The sequence below is a fragment of the Ascaphus truei genome, chromosome 17, assembly GCF_040206685.1.
Source record: "Ascaphus truei isolate aAscTru1 chromosome 17, aAscTru1.hap1, whole genome shotgun sequence".
Lineage (NCBI taxonomy): Eukaryota > Metazoa > Chordata > Amphibia > Anura > Ascaphidae > Ascaphus > Ascaphus truei.
This window is the reverse complement of record NC_134499.1, coordinates 43,443,315-43,459,760: the sequence shown is the minus strand read 5'-3', so window position 1 is coordinate 43,459,760 and position 16,446 is coordinate 43,443,315. Positions and strand designations below refer to the sequence as shown.

Here is a 16,446-nt window from a genome sequence, read left to right as displayed (position 1 = left end):
CACGCTCAGTCACACGCACACGCTCAGTCACACGCACGCTCAGTCACACGCACGCTCAGTCACACGCACGCTCAGTCACACGCACGCTCAGTCACACGCACGCTCAGTCACACGCACGCTCAGTCACACGCACGCTCAGTCACACGCACACACTCAGTCACACGCACACACTCAGTCACACGCACACTCTCAGTCCCACGCACACTCTCAGTCACACGCACACTCTCAGTCACACGCACACTGTCACACGCGGAATTCACACTTAGTGCAAATAGCTAATACAGGGGATGTGTGCCGAGCACGCGCATTCTAAGTCAAATTTATTTGCGTTTTGTCATTGAGATTGTATTTTGATTTTTAATTAAAACATCACCAACACCAACACAAATACAATTTCTGTGACAAAAGTCAAAGAAGTTTCACTTACTATGCGCGTGCACAGCACACACAGCTTTTTTTTAAGTGTAAATCTCAACACCGCCAATACTTTTTGTTTTCCATCTTAAACATGGAATATTAAAATATTCTACAATATAAAGCAGTAAGTGCAAACTTTAATAATAAGGAAATATATTATTTCTTTAAGAGTTTATGCAAATTATGGGTGCAATTCACAATGCAATGGAACTTTACCATTTTCGGTTAATGCTGGATGGCAGTGTGATGACTCTGGGGCGTTGTTTGAATCACTGCATGTTTGCAGTTGGTAGATTCTAGTAGCCGTATTGGTCTTCGTACACCTTGAAGGAGGAAACCTTTTGAGGCTTCAAAATGTCTACGTATGAATTTCATATATGAAGCCCTGTTGGTCCCCTGAAAAGAATCACAAGCTACAGTACATGGAATAATGTTGGGAGGTGCAATAACTGTACTGCATATTACAAATAATATACATATTTTTAGATCGTACTCGCAGTGCACATAAGATTCTACAAATGTAGATAATGGAGACCCAATTAATCGCTGTTAGAGATATGCAGATGTATTCACATTTGTTTCAGCGGTTTTCGTGCGTGTTCTCTAAAATGCTGCGTTTAGCAAAAGATGACATTACTGAGGATTTTGCCACTGTTCCCACAGAATTTAGTTTGCCACATTTTGCACATCTCTAATTGCTTCCCCAAAGAGCGTACTTTTTTGTTTTCAATGAAAGGCGCAGGGAAAGGGTAGACTTCCTCGGGTGCGTGGACTGAGCGTGGTATTTGGATAGAAAAAAAGAGAGACACAAAAAACTGTGCTGTAACACTATTCAATAAACAGTCATCATTGGAAGATAGATATGAGGTTAGCACTTACATGTGCATTTTGATTGAGACAGTTCCAATTAGGAGACATCCTATTGGTTTTAAATCTGGCTTCCTTGTTATACCTTATTTCAGTGATTCCCAACCTTTTTTTTTGTTTGGAGGAACCCTTGAAGTGTTTAGAAAAATCTCTGGGAACCCCTATCTGACTGACACCTATTAGGCTGCGTCCACGCTACCGCTGACCGCGCTTTGCGCGGTCAGCACAATCAATTTTAATTTGTCTGTACATGTCACGGTGCTGGGCACTTGACAAATTAAATTGATTTTAAGGCACTCTGAGGGGTCACATGACCACCTCAGCCAATCAGCGCCAGTCAGTGTTTTGGCCCCGCCCCCACTTGCGCTGACAGAAAAAGTTGCCGGACACCCGAATGCTCATGCTTGTAGAGTTGGTGACATCACCGCTCTGAAGCATGAGCGCGGCACGGGGGACGCAGCCTCCGGTTCATTTCACACCTCACGAGCTCCCTCTATTTCCCACCCTCTACCCATGTATTTCTCTCCCCTCCCACCTCACATGTATTCTCCCCTGCGTCTCACTCTTACTCCCTCTTTTCTTCACTCTCTCCCTCCCCCCTCTCTCACTCATCCCTACCTTCCGTCAATTACCCCACTCTCACTCAATCCTTCTCACAAAATACATACCAAAAAAAACACCCCCCTAAATACATATCACCCCACCCCGCAATACATAATAAAAATACCCCGCCAATACATATTAAAAAGACCCCTGCCGTCCCAATACATTTTAAAAAGACCCCCGCCGCCATCATCATCCTCATATCTCCCCCAGCACCACTCATCATCACCATCATCCTCATATCTCCCCCAGCACCCCTCATCATCATCACCATCATCATCATCCTTATATCTCCCCCAGCACCCCTCATCATCATCCTCCTATACCCACCCTCCTGCATCTCACATCACATCCCCCACCCCTGCATCTCACATCTCCCCCCCCCCCTATCCTTATGCCTACCTCAGAGGGCAGTATGTCGCGGCGGGCTAGAGCAGGCAGGACTGCACGCTCGTTCTAGCTAGCAGCAGGCACCGGAAGTGCCGCACTACTAGAGCGCGCTCCCGCAGTCCTGTGACCGACCACTGGGGGGAGGGGGAGAGCCATGGAAAGCCGCCACGGGCCATACAGTGCGTGCGGGTGGCTAGACGGAACCCCTGGGACCGCTCCGCGAACCCTGGTTGAGAATCACTGCCTTATTTAAAGGAAAAATAGAGAGTGCCATGGCATAGTATCGTTTTATTAAAATTTTCCAATAAAATAAAAATTCCCACTCACAAACGCCTATCTTGTGTTTTAAGCATATCGAATATAAGGCTTTCTAGCACTCAGGATAATTCCCGCTCTTCTCCCTTTGATGGTCTACGTTACCAGAGATTTGCGTTGAATTTTGCAGGTTTTAAACTCCCGTTCTCTGGGATATGTTGATGCCATCAGAAAGGGGTAGTGGGTTCTCCTCCTGGATCTCCGTAAATGGTATCCGGGGGCGGGCCGAGTGGATAACAGTCTTCCCTTCTGTAGACCTGTAGTCCTCTGGAGACGTTGATAACGTCTGGCGTAGTGAGCGTCTGGCAGATTTCTAGCACATACATATGTTGTTCAACAGCAAAAGTACCTACGGTGGCCTCTCCAGGACAAATCTATAGGTATAATCTGTAAAATAAGTTGTTGCTCAAGAGCAGACCACTATTTGACTTGCAATCAACCAGTGTTAAATGCCATCCCATTTTATTGCATGTAGGCAAACAGCAATGACTGTAAACATTTAGAAATCACGTTTTGCAGCTTTTAATAAGGCCATTAATTAATTTGTCTATATTCCACCTCTCTCTCTCTCTCTCTCTCTCTCTCTCTCTCTCTCTCTTTCTCTCTTTCTTTCTTTTTTCTTTTTTTCTTTATATAAAGCTTGTGAAGTCTATTTTGAAAATACAAAGGTACCTGTGGAGAATGTAATTGGAGAAGTTGGAGGTGGGTTTAAGGTAAGTTCTAGTTACTAAAACAGAGGGGGGAAAAATGGTCGTTACAGCCTACGTGTATATACTTTTTTTTTTTCCTTGAGCTTTCCTAATTAATAGTGTATATGTCACTGATATTGCTCTCCCCAATTCTCTCCTTCTTTCCTGCCTAACCACCCTCTTTCTTACCTGCACATCCCCTCTCTCTCTTTCCCACCCAACCCCCCCCTCTCTCCCATCCAACCCCCCCTCTCTTTCCCATCCAACCACCCTTCTCTTTCCCAGCCAACACCCCTTCTCTCTTTCCCACCCAACACCCATTCTCTCTTTCCCACCCAACACCCCTTCTCTCTTTCCCACCCAACACCCCTTCTCTCTTTCCCACCCAACACCCCTTCTCTCTTTCCCACCCAACACCCCTTCTCTCTTTCCCACCCAACACCCCTTCTCTCTTTCCCACCCAACACCCCTTCTCTCTTTCCCACCCAACACCCCTTCTCTCTTTCCCACCCAACACCCCTTCTCTCTTTCCCACCCAACCCCCCTTCTCTCTTTCCCACCCAACACCCCTTCTCTCTTTCCCGCCCAACCCCCCTTCTCTCTTTCCCGCCCAACCCCCTCATCTCTCTTCCCCGCCCAACCTCCCCTCTTTCCCGTCCAACCCCCCTCCCCTCTCTCTCTTTCCTGTCCAACCCCCCCCTCCATCCCTCCGAAATAGAGGTTTCTGTAGTTCACTAATGTGTCTTTGCAATGCTTTAACAAACCCTTCATGGACAAGGGAGACATTTTTTCCAACGCATGACGTGGCTAGATAATCATTAATGGAACACGCCTCCATAACTCTAAGGAACTTACTCAGAAAAACTCCAAAGCAGCCAAATGCCATAAACTGCCTTTGCTATCTGATCAGCTGATTGTGATGTTATTGAATACGCGTTCATTTTTATGCCTAGTGAAGGAGCATATTGCTGAAGATTAGCGAACCAAAAACAGAAGACAAGCTGTTCCTGTAATGTTTTGTGTGTTTAATACATTTTGTAATTGGTGCATTATAGGAACATATTCCCTCTTTTTTTTGTTTGTTTTTTTTGGACATGGTCTATTGTGTTCCATACACAACCCCAATTTTTAAAGATTTTATGATTCCAGTTGAATTAAGATGAGCACCAAAGCCTGTGTTACTGGGGCAGTCCCTCCTAGGACCCACGTAAGCTCGAATAGCACTGGCACGTTTAATGGGAAGTAAAAAATAGAAATGTTAAATACGTATACTTTATGTGAATTGTTTTTTTAAAAAGGCACCAATCGCCTCCATTTAACCGAACATGTCTATGGAAAACACATCCCATGGACAGTATTCGAGAATCTTTATCTAGTTTCTATTGCGATAAGACCAAATCTACAGGTATATTATTTTGTTCTTTTGTTCCATGTTACTAGAGCAATTATGATGCCATCATTAGTCAAACAGATTAGCATGCGTTGATAAATGAAGTCTGTTGACCTGAAAAGGAAAACATAGCATTTGGTTTACAGGATACAAAGTATAATGTTTTCTGTGGGGTGATTGAGGCTTTTCCCACTGTTTTGTAGGAATAATAATGTATGTTCTCCAGTGAATTGATATAGATGTTGGCATTTCTTTTAACAATGTAAATTCAATGTATCTCATTTTCAGGTAGCAATGAATATTCTTAACAGTGGAAGATTCAGCATGGGCAGCGCATCTGCTGGGATGATTAAAAAATTGATTGGTAGGTATGTGGTTATTTTGAAACATATGTGCGTATATATGTATATACCGTGGTTCACAGAAGTATCCACCCCTTCAATAATGTCACATTTGGTTGAATTACAAATGTATGTACAGTTTTTCAAACAAACTTTTTTTTTTTTTAATTCTAAGCTACAAAGCTGTAGTGGTTAAACTGAATACTGTTCTATGTGGAGGAGGTTACATGTCAGCAAAGGAAATGTAAAATTACATTTACTGGTTGCATAAGTATTCAGCCCCTTAAGTCAGTACTGGGTAGAAGCAGCGTTTGCAGTAATTACTGCCATGAGTATTTTTGGATAGGTCTCTATTATTTTTTTTTCACAATGCGTCCAGCGCTTGTTGGGGATTGTTGATCGTCTGCAATCTTCAAGTCTCGCTATAGATGTTTGATTGGTTTCAAGTCAGGACTTTGACTGGCCACTCAAGAACATGAATTATCTTCTTGTTTAACCACTCCAGTGTGGGTTTGCTTTGTGCATCAGGTCATTGTCCTGTTGAAATGTGCATGTACTCCCCAGTTTCAGAGTCTTGGCTGAACTCAAACAGGTTTCCCTCAAGGATTCCCCTGTACAGGCAGTCCTCGTTTTACAACGAATGGCTTATCCAACGCTATGCAATGCATACCTATGTTCATTTATACAACGCCAAAACGGCTTATCCAAAGCTCTTACGACGCTTTGCAACATTGTTTATGTGTATGTGTGTATTATATTATACTATATAATATTATATTATACTATATAATATTATATTATACTATATAATATTATATTATACTATATAATATATTATTTATTATGTTATATTATATATATAATATAGTATATCTTAATATATAAAATCGAAAGGTTAGTGCTATCTGCGGTGAATCTGATTTGGTCCTCAGCCTCTGGCCAATCAGATTGGTGGCTCTGACGTCACCCAACTGCCACTCTCTTCCCCCTCAGCCGGCCACACACACACACACACACACACACACACACACACACACACTCTCTGTTCTTTCTCTTCTCTCTCCTCTCTCTCTCTCCTCTCTCCCCCCCATCACACTCGCCTCCCTCCCGGCGCTCACTTCCCTCCCTCCCTGGCGCTCACTTCCCTCCCCGGCGGGGGAACAGGTAGTGGGCTGGCAGCCTCGCCGAGTGGCTAAGATGGCGGCGCCCGGAAGGACCCCCTTCCTCCTGCAGCTGCCTCGCGGCACCGAGTGCCTAAGATGGCGGCGCCCGGAAGGACTCACCTCCCTCCCCGGCGCTCACTTCCCTCCCTCCCCAGCGCTCACTTCCCTCCCTCCACGGCGCTCACTTCCCTCCCTCCCTCCCCGGCGCTCACTTCCCTCCCCGGCGGGGGGACAGGCAGTGGGCAGGCAGCCTCTGGAAGGACCCCCGCTCCCCGGCGCTCAACCACTTCCCCCCACCGCCCAGAGCACGCTCACTACGGCTCACCCCCCACCCCCACACGCCGCTACCCCGGTCAACATCCCCGAGGAGTAGGAGGAGGGCGGCAGGGAGTTGCGGCCGCGCAATAGCTCCTTTGTGCCACCGGGAGTCGCCGGAGGCCACGAGGGGGGAGAGAACCACTGGCAGGCCGAGGAGCGCGGCATGGTGCCAGGTGCGGAAATGCAGGGGGAGGAATCCATGCCTTTGACGCCCCCCCCCTGCCTTTGACGCCCCCCCCTGCCTTTGACGCCCCCCCCCCTGACTTTGACGCCCCCCCCCCTGCCTTTCACCCCCCCCCCCATGCCCTCCCTGCCTTTCACGCCCCCCGTCCCCTCCCTGCCTCCGGGCAACGGCGGGTATATCAGCTAGTACACTATATAATGTATGTGTGTGCTGCATATGTTATTGTTTGCATAAAATATTTGATGTATTTTAGTGTTAAAAATGCCTTCAGGAACGGAACCTTTCATTTAAACAGTGTTTCTATATAAAAACGTGTTTTGATTTACAACGTTTCGCTATCCAACGCCACTTTGAGTAACGCATTGTGTCGGATAACCGAGGACTGCCTGTACTGTACACCATTCATTCTCTCTATCTCTGCAAGCTCTCCAGTCCTTGCTGAAGAGAAGCATCCCTATAACATGTTGCCACCACCATGCCTGACAGTTGGGATGGTGTTGATTGGGTGATGTGCAGTGTTGGGATGGTGTTGATTGGGTGATGTGCAGTGTTGATTGGGTGATGTGCAGTGTTGGGATGGTGTTGATTGGGTGATGTGCAGTGTTGGGATGGTGTTGATTGGGTGATGTGCAGTGTTGGGATGGTGTTGATTGGGTGATGTGCAGTGTTGGGATGGTGTTGATTGGGTGATGTGCAGTGTTGGGATGGTGTTGATTGGGTGATGTGCAGTGTTGGGATGGTGTTGATTGGGTGATGTGCAGTGTTGGGATGGTGTTGATTGGGTGATGTGCAGTGTTGGGATGGTGTTGATTGGGTGATGTGCAGTGTTGGGATGGTGTTGATTGGGTGATGTGCAGTGTTGGGATGGCGCCAGACGTAACGCTTGGAATTTAGACCTAAAAGTTACATTTGTCTAGTCTGACCACAAAACCTTTTTTGACCTGTCTACAGTATCATCTATATGCTTTTTCGCAAACTTCATACGTGATTTAAAGCGAGTCTTTTTGAGTTATGGCTTCTTTCTCACCTTGATGAGTGAACAATCGCATCTCAGACAAAGAACTTTACAGATCTCTCAAGGTCATTGTTGATTTCAGCGTAACATCCCAAACCAGTTTCCTGCTTCCCCAGGTGCTCCATTTGGGAGGGAAAACTGATCTGGGTGGTAAGATGCATCTTCCACTTCTTAGAGGGATAATCAGATGCCAACAACGTTAAAAGTGTGTGTGTGTGTGTGTGTGTGTGTGTGTGTGTGTGTGTGTGTGTGTGTGTGTGTGCACACACTATGGGAGTCCCCGGGACACTCCAATAAGTAAAATCAGGTTATTTTATGCAGTTCATCAGTGACGTTTCAGACCTGAATGGCGCTTTCTCGAGCTCCTAACGCATTACGAAATGCCTGTATGCCGCTAGATGCAATGCCTTAACGGTATCCCGCATTTGTACCAAAGCATGGCAACTTGCTCGGGTGGGCAAAGTGCGGCCCGTGGGATAGTTGCCTGCAGCCCGTCCTGGTAGGGACCCACTCCCCAGTCTCTACCTGTGATGCGGGGGCATGAGTCTGTGTCAGAGGCAGTGCGGAGGAGGCGGCAGCGCGGCAGGAGCCCACCCTGGTGGTCCTAACATGGAAGTTAGGACTGACTGGAAGTCATGCCCAACGTCCGTAATCACTGCTTGAGTGGGTCCACTGCGCTGCTGTCTCCTATGCCGCTGAGCTACTGCTAACATAAGATGCGAAGCTTGCCTGCCACGTCATAGCAAACCCCTATTGGGCAGGTCCTACACTAACCCTGTACGTTACGGTCTCATGGATGACCCCTACGTCATATTCCATGGAGCAAAACTCTGAGATCAAGACCTAGTTTCCAGTTTATTTATTGATAAAATGTTTTACCAGGAAGTAATACATTTAGCGTTGTGCCTCGTTTTTAAATCTGTCCTTGGCACCGAGTTATGATGACAAATACATAGTTGCATTAAGTGAGCAGGGTTATACATTATATACAAGACATTCCATGCCCTGTAAGAGATAATGTATGTTCTAGGCGTATGTAACCGTTTGTAACGTATAGTTTGTATGGTTCTCTGTACACCAATAGCCAGGAGTGCTGCTGACTAGAAACATGGATACAGAAAATAAATCAGATACTAGTGTACACTCTTTTGACCTTTTGATACTAAACCATTAACCCTTGTATTTGCTCTCCCAAACCTATGTGTAACCATATTTATGATGGTCAAGTAGGAGGCATTTCAGTTGGCAACGCCTATGTTGAAAATACATTTAAAGGGAAGGCAGTTTTGTTACCTTCTTTACTCCATAAATATTTCCATGTCTCTTTATTTCTAGAAATGACCGCAGAATATGCATGCACAAGAAAACAGTTCAATAAAAGGCTTAGTGATTTCGAGTTAATTCAGGTAAGTGGAACTCTCTGCATTCCCTTTGTCGTGTCTGAAAGAATTCTGCACAATATTAAATTACACATCACAGATTTTGACACTAGTTATGCTTTTTATTTATGATGCACACTGTAATGGAAAGTCTGGCATATCTTGGCATTATACATTGCTGTGTAGACATTGTATTAGTTTATTCTTTTTTTTTTTTAATATATATATATATATATATATATATATATATATATTTAAACTCAATCTGTTGTCAGTCGCACTAAACTGTGAATGGAAAGTGAGCTGATTTTATTGATGCTGGTTAATGAGGAAACGGCTCCGGTAGTTTTGCTGATGCAATGTTTCAAGGAGAATCAATGGCCAGAAACAGATTTTAGGGATAAAAATAGTTGTCGGACGACTTTTTCATGACCTGTAATTGGCATGTGAGAAGCTTTATTTCTTTGAAGCCCTACTAAATGCACAATTTGTACGTTCTTTTGAACAAAATAAATTCATTCCTACAAAAAACAAAGTTTGTCTGATCGCAGAACAATTCGAAAGCATTTGTGTTTGCTATCTTTTCAATTTGTAATCTTGAAAGAGGTTCGAGCCACATCGACAAAGCCGTGCTTCTCCATGCGGACATAGTATGGCTCAGTACATGTGCCCCTTCACTGTCCGTTCAAGTGAATGTGAAGGACCTTACAGCCCCGAAGGAGTGTTGTAGAATAGTATTTATTTAGCGAATATGGCCCCTAATCTGTGATTCTTGATGCAGGGATATGAAATTGGAACAAAACTTTCTGATGTAGTCTATTGCAAATGTACCGTGTTTTCTAATTCAAAGCACTTGGGAGATACGAGAGAGTCCCTATTACTAAAAGTAACAAGGTGTCCTTTTGTTAAATACAAGCATATATTTATATTAAAAGTACAACCATATCAAAATGATATTAATAGATGTGGCCACATGGCTTCTTGGCCAAGTGCTTGTTTTTAGGAGGGAGTTGTTGGAGTTTGTGCTCCATTTTACAAATCGGATCAATGAATATCTCATCTGTCACTTAAGCCAAATGTTTCTTTCATCTCCATTTTGGTTGTAAAGATTGTATAAGGTCTTTTGATAGAAATGTCTACATCATTCAACTACTGTACTGTACGCTTTACATTTCTGCCTTGGTTTTATTTTAGCTTTAATTGTAGAGTAATATGTCATGTTAAAATAGTTTCACGCACTGGTTTTGTATTGTAGGAGAAATTTGCTATTCTGGCTGAGAAAGTGTATGTAATGGAAAGTATGGCTTACATGACGGCTGCAATGATGGACAGACCTGGATTACCAGATTGCTCCATTGAAGCAGCAATGGTTAAGGTAACTATTACTTGGAAGGGTCGTTCCCTCCTAGGACCAAAGTGTATTCTTGGCAATGCGTTTAACCTCCAAGTCATGCTCCAGGAGTGATCACACGGCGTGACTGACCAGGGTAACGGTGTAACCGCTCTCTCGGGCGGTTAGCCCAATCACCCCCTAGAAAATGAGCACAGGCCTGGTATGTCATATGGGTTCTGTGCCAGATCATCAGAAACACTGCAAATCTGGGTGATCAGTGAGGTGGTATTTTTTTATTTTTTTTTTAAACATAAATCTGATAAATATTTTTAATTCCTTTGTAAAGTTAGTTTGCTAAACAGTCTCAGCTAAACCGGGACATCTGATCACCCTATCCTATCATCTGATCACCCTATCAGAGGCCCTTAAAAAATGTCATTTGTAATTTCCAGAAAAATAAAACAGCCAAGTCTTTGCTTTTTCCAGGTTTAGATTGGTTAAGAAAGCCAATTCGATAGTTACATTGTTTACAGGTTATTTTTTGCTGCTGGCTATGTGGGATTGCACCTTTAAAAAAAAAAATTACGTTTTCAAACTGTCTGACAGGTGCATTCAAGCGGTTATAATCGTATTGATTTAACTTTTTGGAAACAGATTTTTATTCTGCAGTATGTTCACTTCAGTTGATTAAATTATACAAGGCAACAGAGCAATGTTTCACTTTTCTATCTTTAATTTAGATGAATTAATGCTTTCCTCATTTTGAAGAAAAATGTTTCATTGGAATTATTACTATCATTTGAATCTCAATATGTAGAACGCAGAAAAATCAAGCAAGCACATAATTGTTTTCTGTGCATTTATTTGAATTCCTACTTTGTGCTTAAATGGTCAACATTATGTTCCCTTTTCTGAATGAGTTACAAGGAAATATGTACCCTGGATGACTGAGCTAAAATCCATTAAAGAATTGACCCATGTGAGGAGTAGAAATAACTTAAAGGGGACATATGGTTTAATTAGCTTTAAATGGCTCACTGCGTATGCTATGGCTGGTTGAGTTAGCCCTGTAGTCTATTTATTTTTGCAGTAGGTTAGATAATGACAGCACATTCATTTCCAGGCTTCACTGTGTGGTTGGATGAAAAATAAGATTGTAAGAAGAAAAATGAGCTTTTAAAATGATCAATTTTGCAGTTGCAATTAATATCACACAATCTGCCACAGAATTTAGTTTAATCCACTGTTCCGATAGCTGCAAATTGTCGTCTTCAACCTAGTCCCTTTCTTATTAGTTTGATGCTGGTTGATACCGGCTTGGTTGGATACTGAAGGCTGCGGATAATGCGAGAACCCCTTCCCTTCTAGCACAGTTCTATGTTTTTCTTGTACTCGTACCACAAGAAACACCAATCTCTGCAGCCTGTGATACATACAAGCATTACACACACTGCAGCCTGTGATACATACAAGCATTACACACACTGCAGCCTGTGATACATACAAGCATTACACACACTGCAGCCTGTGACACACACAAACATTACACACTCTGTAGCCTGTGATACACACAAACATTACACACTGCAGCTCTGTAATAAGGACAGGGTATGTATGCTAAGGGTCAATAAAACACTTGATTGACAAAGACTTCCGTACTCCAAGACCCCTTAGAAATTCAACTGTCCGACTGTGGGGTTGCATGTTGTAGGCCCCTTTCATGTGAATGGGCCATCAGATGTCTTCTGATGCCAGAATATGGCTTGTGGAATAGCACTGCTTAGTATATATGGGCATGTGTGCTTCGTCGCAAATTCATTACATTTGTACTTTTTAATGGAAAACATCACATTTTGTCTTTGGATTAATGCATCCACCTAATTTACAGAATGTAACACACAACTAATGTAAGGATTATAGAGTCTTGGTTTTAGGTCACTGGACAAATATAACATTTGCGGATGTTTATATAGTGTTTGAGTATTTATATGCCATCCTGACTGACTATGAAAGGAAATAATAGAGATGTCGGTTTATTGTTCCGACAGGTGTTTAGTTCTGAAGGTGCATGGCTTTGTGTAAGTGAGGCCTTGCAGATCCTTGGAGGCTTGGGCTACATGAAGGATTACCCATACGAACGTTATCTCCGAGATACCAGAATTCTCCTCATTTTTGAGGTAAGTGTAAACGTGTTTCCCTTTCATTGCCTTAGTCGGGGGAACTGTGTGCATGAGCGGGGGATTAATCTGCATGGTGACCTGATGCGCATAACTCATTTTTGGGACAGCATGAATTTGTAGACAAAAGTATTTTACGATGTTATGGATTAAACTGCAAAAAGAAACTATGCCTGAAAGGGATCTTCCTGTATGATTTGTTTTATTAGCTCCTTGTCTTAGTCCGTTTATTATCGGGCTCCTGAAATATGAACTTTAATGGACTCTCATATCTGCAAATGACATGAATACCAACAGACAAGAAAAGAGGACACTTATTAATCTGGTGGCAATAGAGAATTTGATGAGCGCCATTATATTTTCAAGTAATTTGTTCCCTAAATGTCTCCGATGCTTTCATATAATCTCTAAAGCTGGTGGAGGACATCACTCTCTGAGAATCCAAATATATTACAGGTGCTTATTTTGGACCATATAATTTTGTTGATTAGACATAGAAGCAAATAATGTTAAAACTGTAGGAATTCAATAGGATGTTCTTTATGAATATTGAAAGGAGCTTTTGCCAAAGTCTTTTGTTGAACGCCTCTACCTGAGGATTGTGTTGCATAAATATTGCAATTTGTGAAATCTACAGCATTATTGCAACTCCCAAATAAATGCACAAAGCAGCGCACTGCCCAGGGAGACAGGTGTACAGAAATAGAAAAATATTTATTGTCTATCACACATGACAAACAAGGAGGTGTGGGCCCTCCTACGCGTTTCACACAACACGGTGCTTTATCCTTGATAAAAAATGTAGCACTTTACCAACCCTCAGGTCTCAAGTAAAAATCCACATTTTGTTCCTAAACACTGCAAAGGCAACTATCTGGGAACACTTTTTCAGCTGGTCACCAAAGATTATGAAGAATTACAACAAAAAAATTGCAATAAGAAAATGTATAATTTAAATAAAAAGGAATATTAAGCAATTTTAGAATTATAGTCTAGTAAACAGCTTGTAATTAAACAAGCAGATAAAGGTGGAAGAATAGTAGTTCTGTCTAGGGACTACTATATGAGTGAGGCCAATCGTATTTTGGGGGATACGTCTACATATAAGATTCTAGGAAGCGTCCAACAATCGGCTTCCAAAAAATCTTAGAGAAGTTGCTAGCGGAAGGTGGGGCTTTAGGGGCGATAGATGATAAAGAATATCATTATTTAAACAACAAATACCCCAATAGTCAAATATTTTTGGTTTAAGATGTTGAGTATAATGTCAGATAAAAGCTAAATATTTACAAATCTATTAGTTATGTACGATGAGTCTTTTTATGTATTTTCTATTTCAGGGGACAAATGAAATTCTCCGTATGTATATTGCTCTGACGGGAATGCAGTACGCAGGGAAGATTTTGACTGGAAAAATTAAGTAAGTTATTTTTCATGCAATTAGATAAGAACAAGTAAGTAAAATATATCTAGATCTCCTAATTTCATGTAGAAATCTTTGACATATATTCACCCAAAAATTATTCTGCCTAGCACTGTTAATGGATTATTCATTAAAATGTAATCCATTAACATGATCGTTAAAGACCGATAATGACCTCGCACTAATTGCCCCGGCTTACTGACAATCTGCTCGTGTTTGCTAATATTTGGCATATAATTCTTACTTACATTTTGTGAGCCCTAATCGTGCGCATACAATTTCTCTTACCTGCACGTGGCTGCTGTGGGAAGCTGTTCATCCACGGTCTGGGCCACTGCAGAAGTTGGTAATCACGGTTCTGCTTACCGAATTGGCGCCCTTCAATACAGCGTTCTCTCAGCTCTGCACGTCGCCCCCACTTTCCCCCACATTCTGGGCGTGGAGACGAGTATAGTGTCTAGCCCTGTTACTGATTCATTCTTCAGAAGGGCTGGTGATCTTTGTCTTATGATATGATTCCCGATCTAGGCTTTGGGAGCCATGTTAGTCCTGTTTATCAACGGAACATATTTCAAGGACAACCGTTTAAGAGCCTTGCTCTCTTTTTAGATTAGTACTGCTCAACCTGAGGAAGAGTATTGCTATTGAAAAGGTCTTTAAAATATATTCTGTTGGTCCCATTAAAAAGGCATCCCCTACTACTGTCCTTTATAACGCTGGAGCTATGAGGTTGAAGTGCCTTGAAATTCATTACTAAGGGTATAAGTACATACCTGTCATCCTACTCGTGCCTCACCCAGCATTATCTGACAGTGAGAAAATCACAGGTTGGTGCTACCCCAGGGGTAACAGAAGCCAGGAGGTGCAATACTCTGCACCCTAACTGATTTCTGATATCAGTCGACACAGTTAGTATCAGATGACTACCTTCTCTGGAGGAAGGAAGCATATGAGTAGCTCCATGGCTGATAATTAACACCTCATACATAAAGCTTGGCCCCTTGCAGACGCACTTACCAGAACACCCTCCTACTGTCTCTGTACGTTATTCCTACCAACCAATTAGACTGTAAGCTCCTCGTAGCAGGTACTCATTTTCATAAGTTACTTTTATGTCTGAAGCACTTCTCCCCTTTATGTGTTATTTATATGATTGTCATGTATATTACTGCTGTGAAGCGCTATGTACATTAATGGCACTATATAGACATACATACAATATAAAGATAACATTTTTTAGATGTAATTTTGTATGGCTTTTATATCTCACATACCTGCAAAGTATTTGGCTAAAATATCTTTGCTGATGATTTCCAGAGAAATGAAGAAGGGTAACATTGGTGTTGTACTGGAAATGGTTTCTAAAAAACTTCGAGACAGCATTGGCAGAAATGTCAATTTAGGATTGACTGGAAAAGATGGAGTTGTTCATCCGAGCCTAGAGGTAAATGCGAATCGTTTGCTCCTTTACACGTTTCATAAGCAATATGAAAACACCATACTGTATAGTCCATATATTATTTAACTTTCTAATAAAAGACATTTTCCAGTATATTTATTTTTATGCTTTTGTTTGTCTGGAATGTTAAAGCTTGTATTAAATAAAACAAATCCATATAACACTTGTCAGTATTTGGGATAGGATTATCCCTTTTACGGCATACATTAACCTCCCTGTATTTCAGTATATATTGTTATTCTCATTATGTCTAGGAATCTTATGGATGTACCCTTTTTATTCACAGGAAAGTACAAAAAAACTTGAGCAGAATATTTATTATTTTGGCTCTGCAGTAGAAAGCTTGTTGTACAGGTTTGGCAAGGTAAGCACAACGTCATTGCTTATTTCTCTTTTCCCAGATTAAATTATTAGATTGGTTTACTGTTGATAAAATAGTTTTTTTTGTGGGAAAAGGCCCTGTTTCATTTAGACCCATAGATAAGAAGAGATTGTTAATATAAACTCACATTCTGTGCAGAACCTTGTTCTTTGGCCACAGGACAGCTTGTCCGCGAGGACGCTGGTCGCACTGTAGTTTTTAAAGGGCACCTTTTAAGATTTGATCTCAGTGGGTTTTTTGGGGTTTTTTGGTGAGACGCGCCATCGGAGGTTGCTGAGGCAGGTTTAGTAGCGCTGGTCTGGGCTGTTTTGTGCTAATGGGGAAGCCAGGAGAGTATAAAGAGGGGAGCTTTGGTAGTTAGATGTTATTATGTAAATCTTACATTCGTCGTCCTCCTTCCCTTTTGTTTTATTTCAGTTTAGTTGTTTAATTTGCAGGTTTTATTTTAAGATTTATTTATGTAATTTTAATTGTTTTATTTTTTATATGTTTCTTGTTATGTTGATACTAAATAAAAATAATAATAAAAATATATATTATTAAATACAATAATTTGTTGGTTGTCATAGTTTTATGGTTTGGAGTTAAACTCTTGACTAAG

General features: G+C 41.9%; 1 protein-coding gene across 1 annotated transcript in view; it reads left to right on the top strand.

Moving 5' to 3' along the window:
* Positions 1–16,446, top strand: part of ACAD9 (acyl-CoA dehydrogenase family member 9) — a 59,439-nt gene that overhangs the window by 37,580 nt on the left and 5,413 nt on the right. The window contains exons 8-15 of the mRNA XM_075574979.1: positions 3,232–3,305; positions 4,960–5,035; positions 9,028–9,098; positions 10,327–10,446; positions 12,453–12,581; positions 13,922–14,001; positions 15,322–15,448; positions 15,750–15,827. Of these exons, the coding sequence (XP_075431094.1) occupies positions 3,232–3,305; positions 4,960–5,035; positions 9,028–9,098; positions 10,327–10,446; positions 12,453–12,581; positions 13,922–14,001; positions 15,322–15,448; positions 15,750–15,827 (755 nt within the window). The remainder of the gene's footprint in view (positions 1–3,231; positions 3,306–4,959; positions 5,036–9,027; positions 9,099–10,326; positions 10,447–12,452; positions 12,582–13,921; positions 14,002–15,321; positions 15,449–15,749; positions 15,828–16,446) is intronic.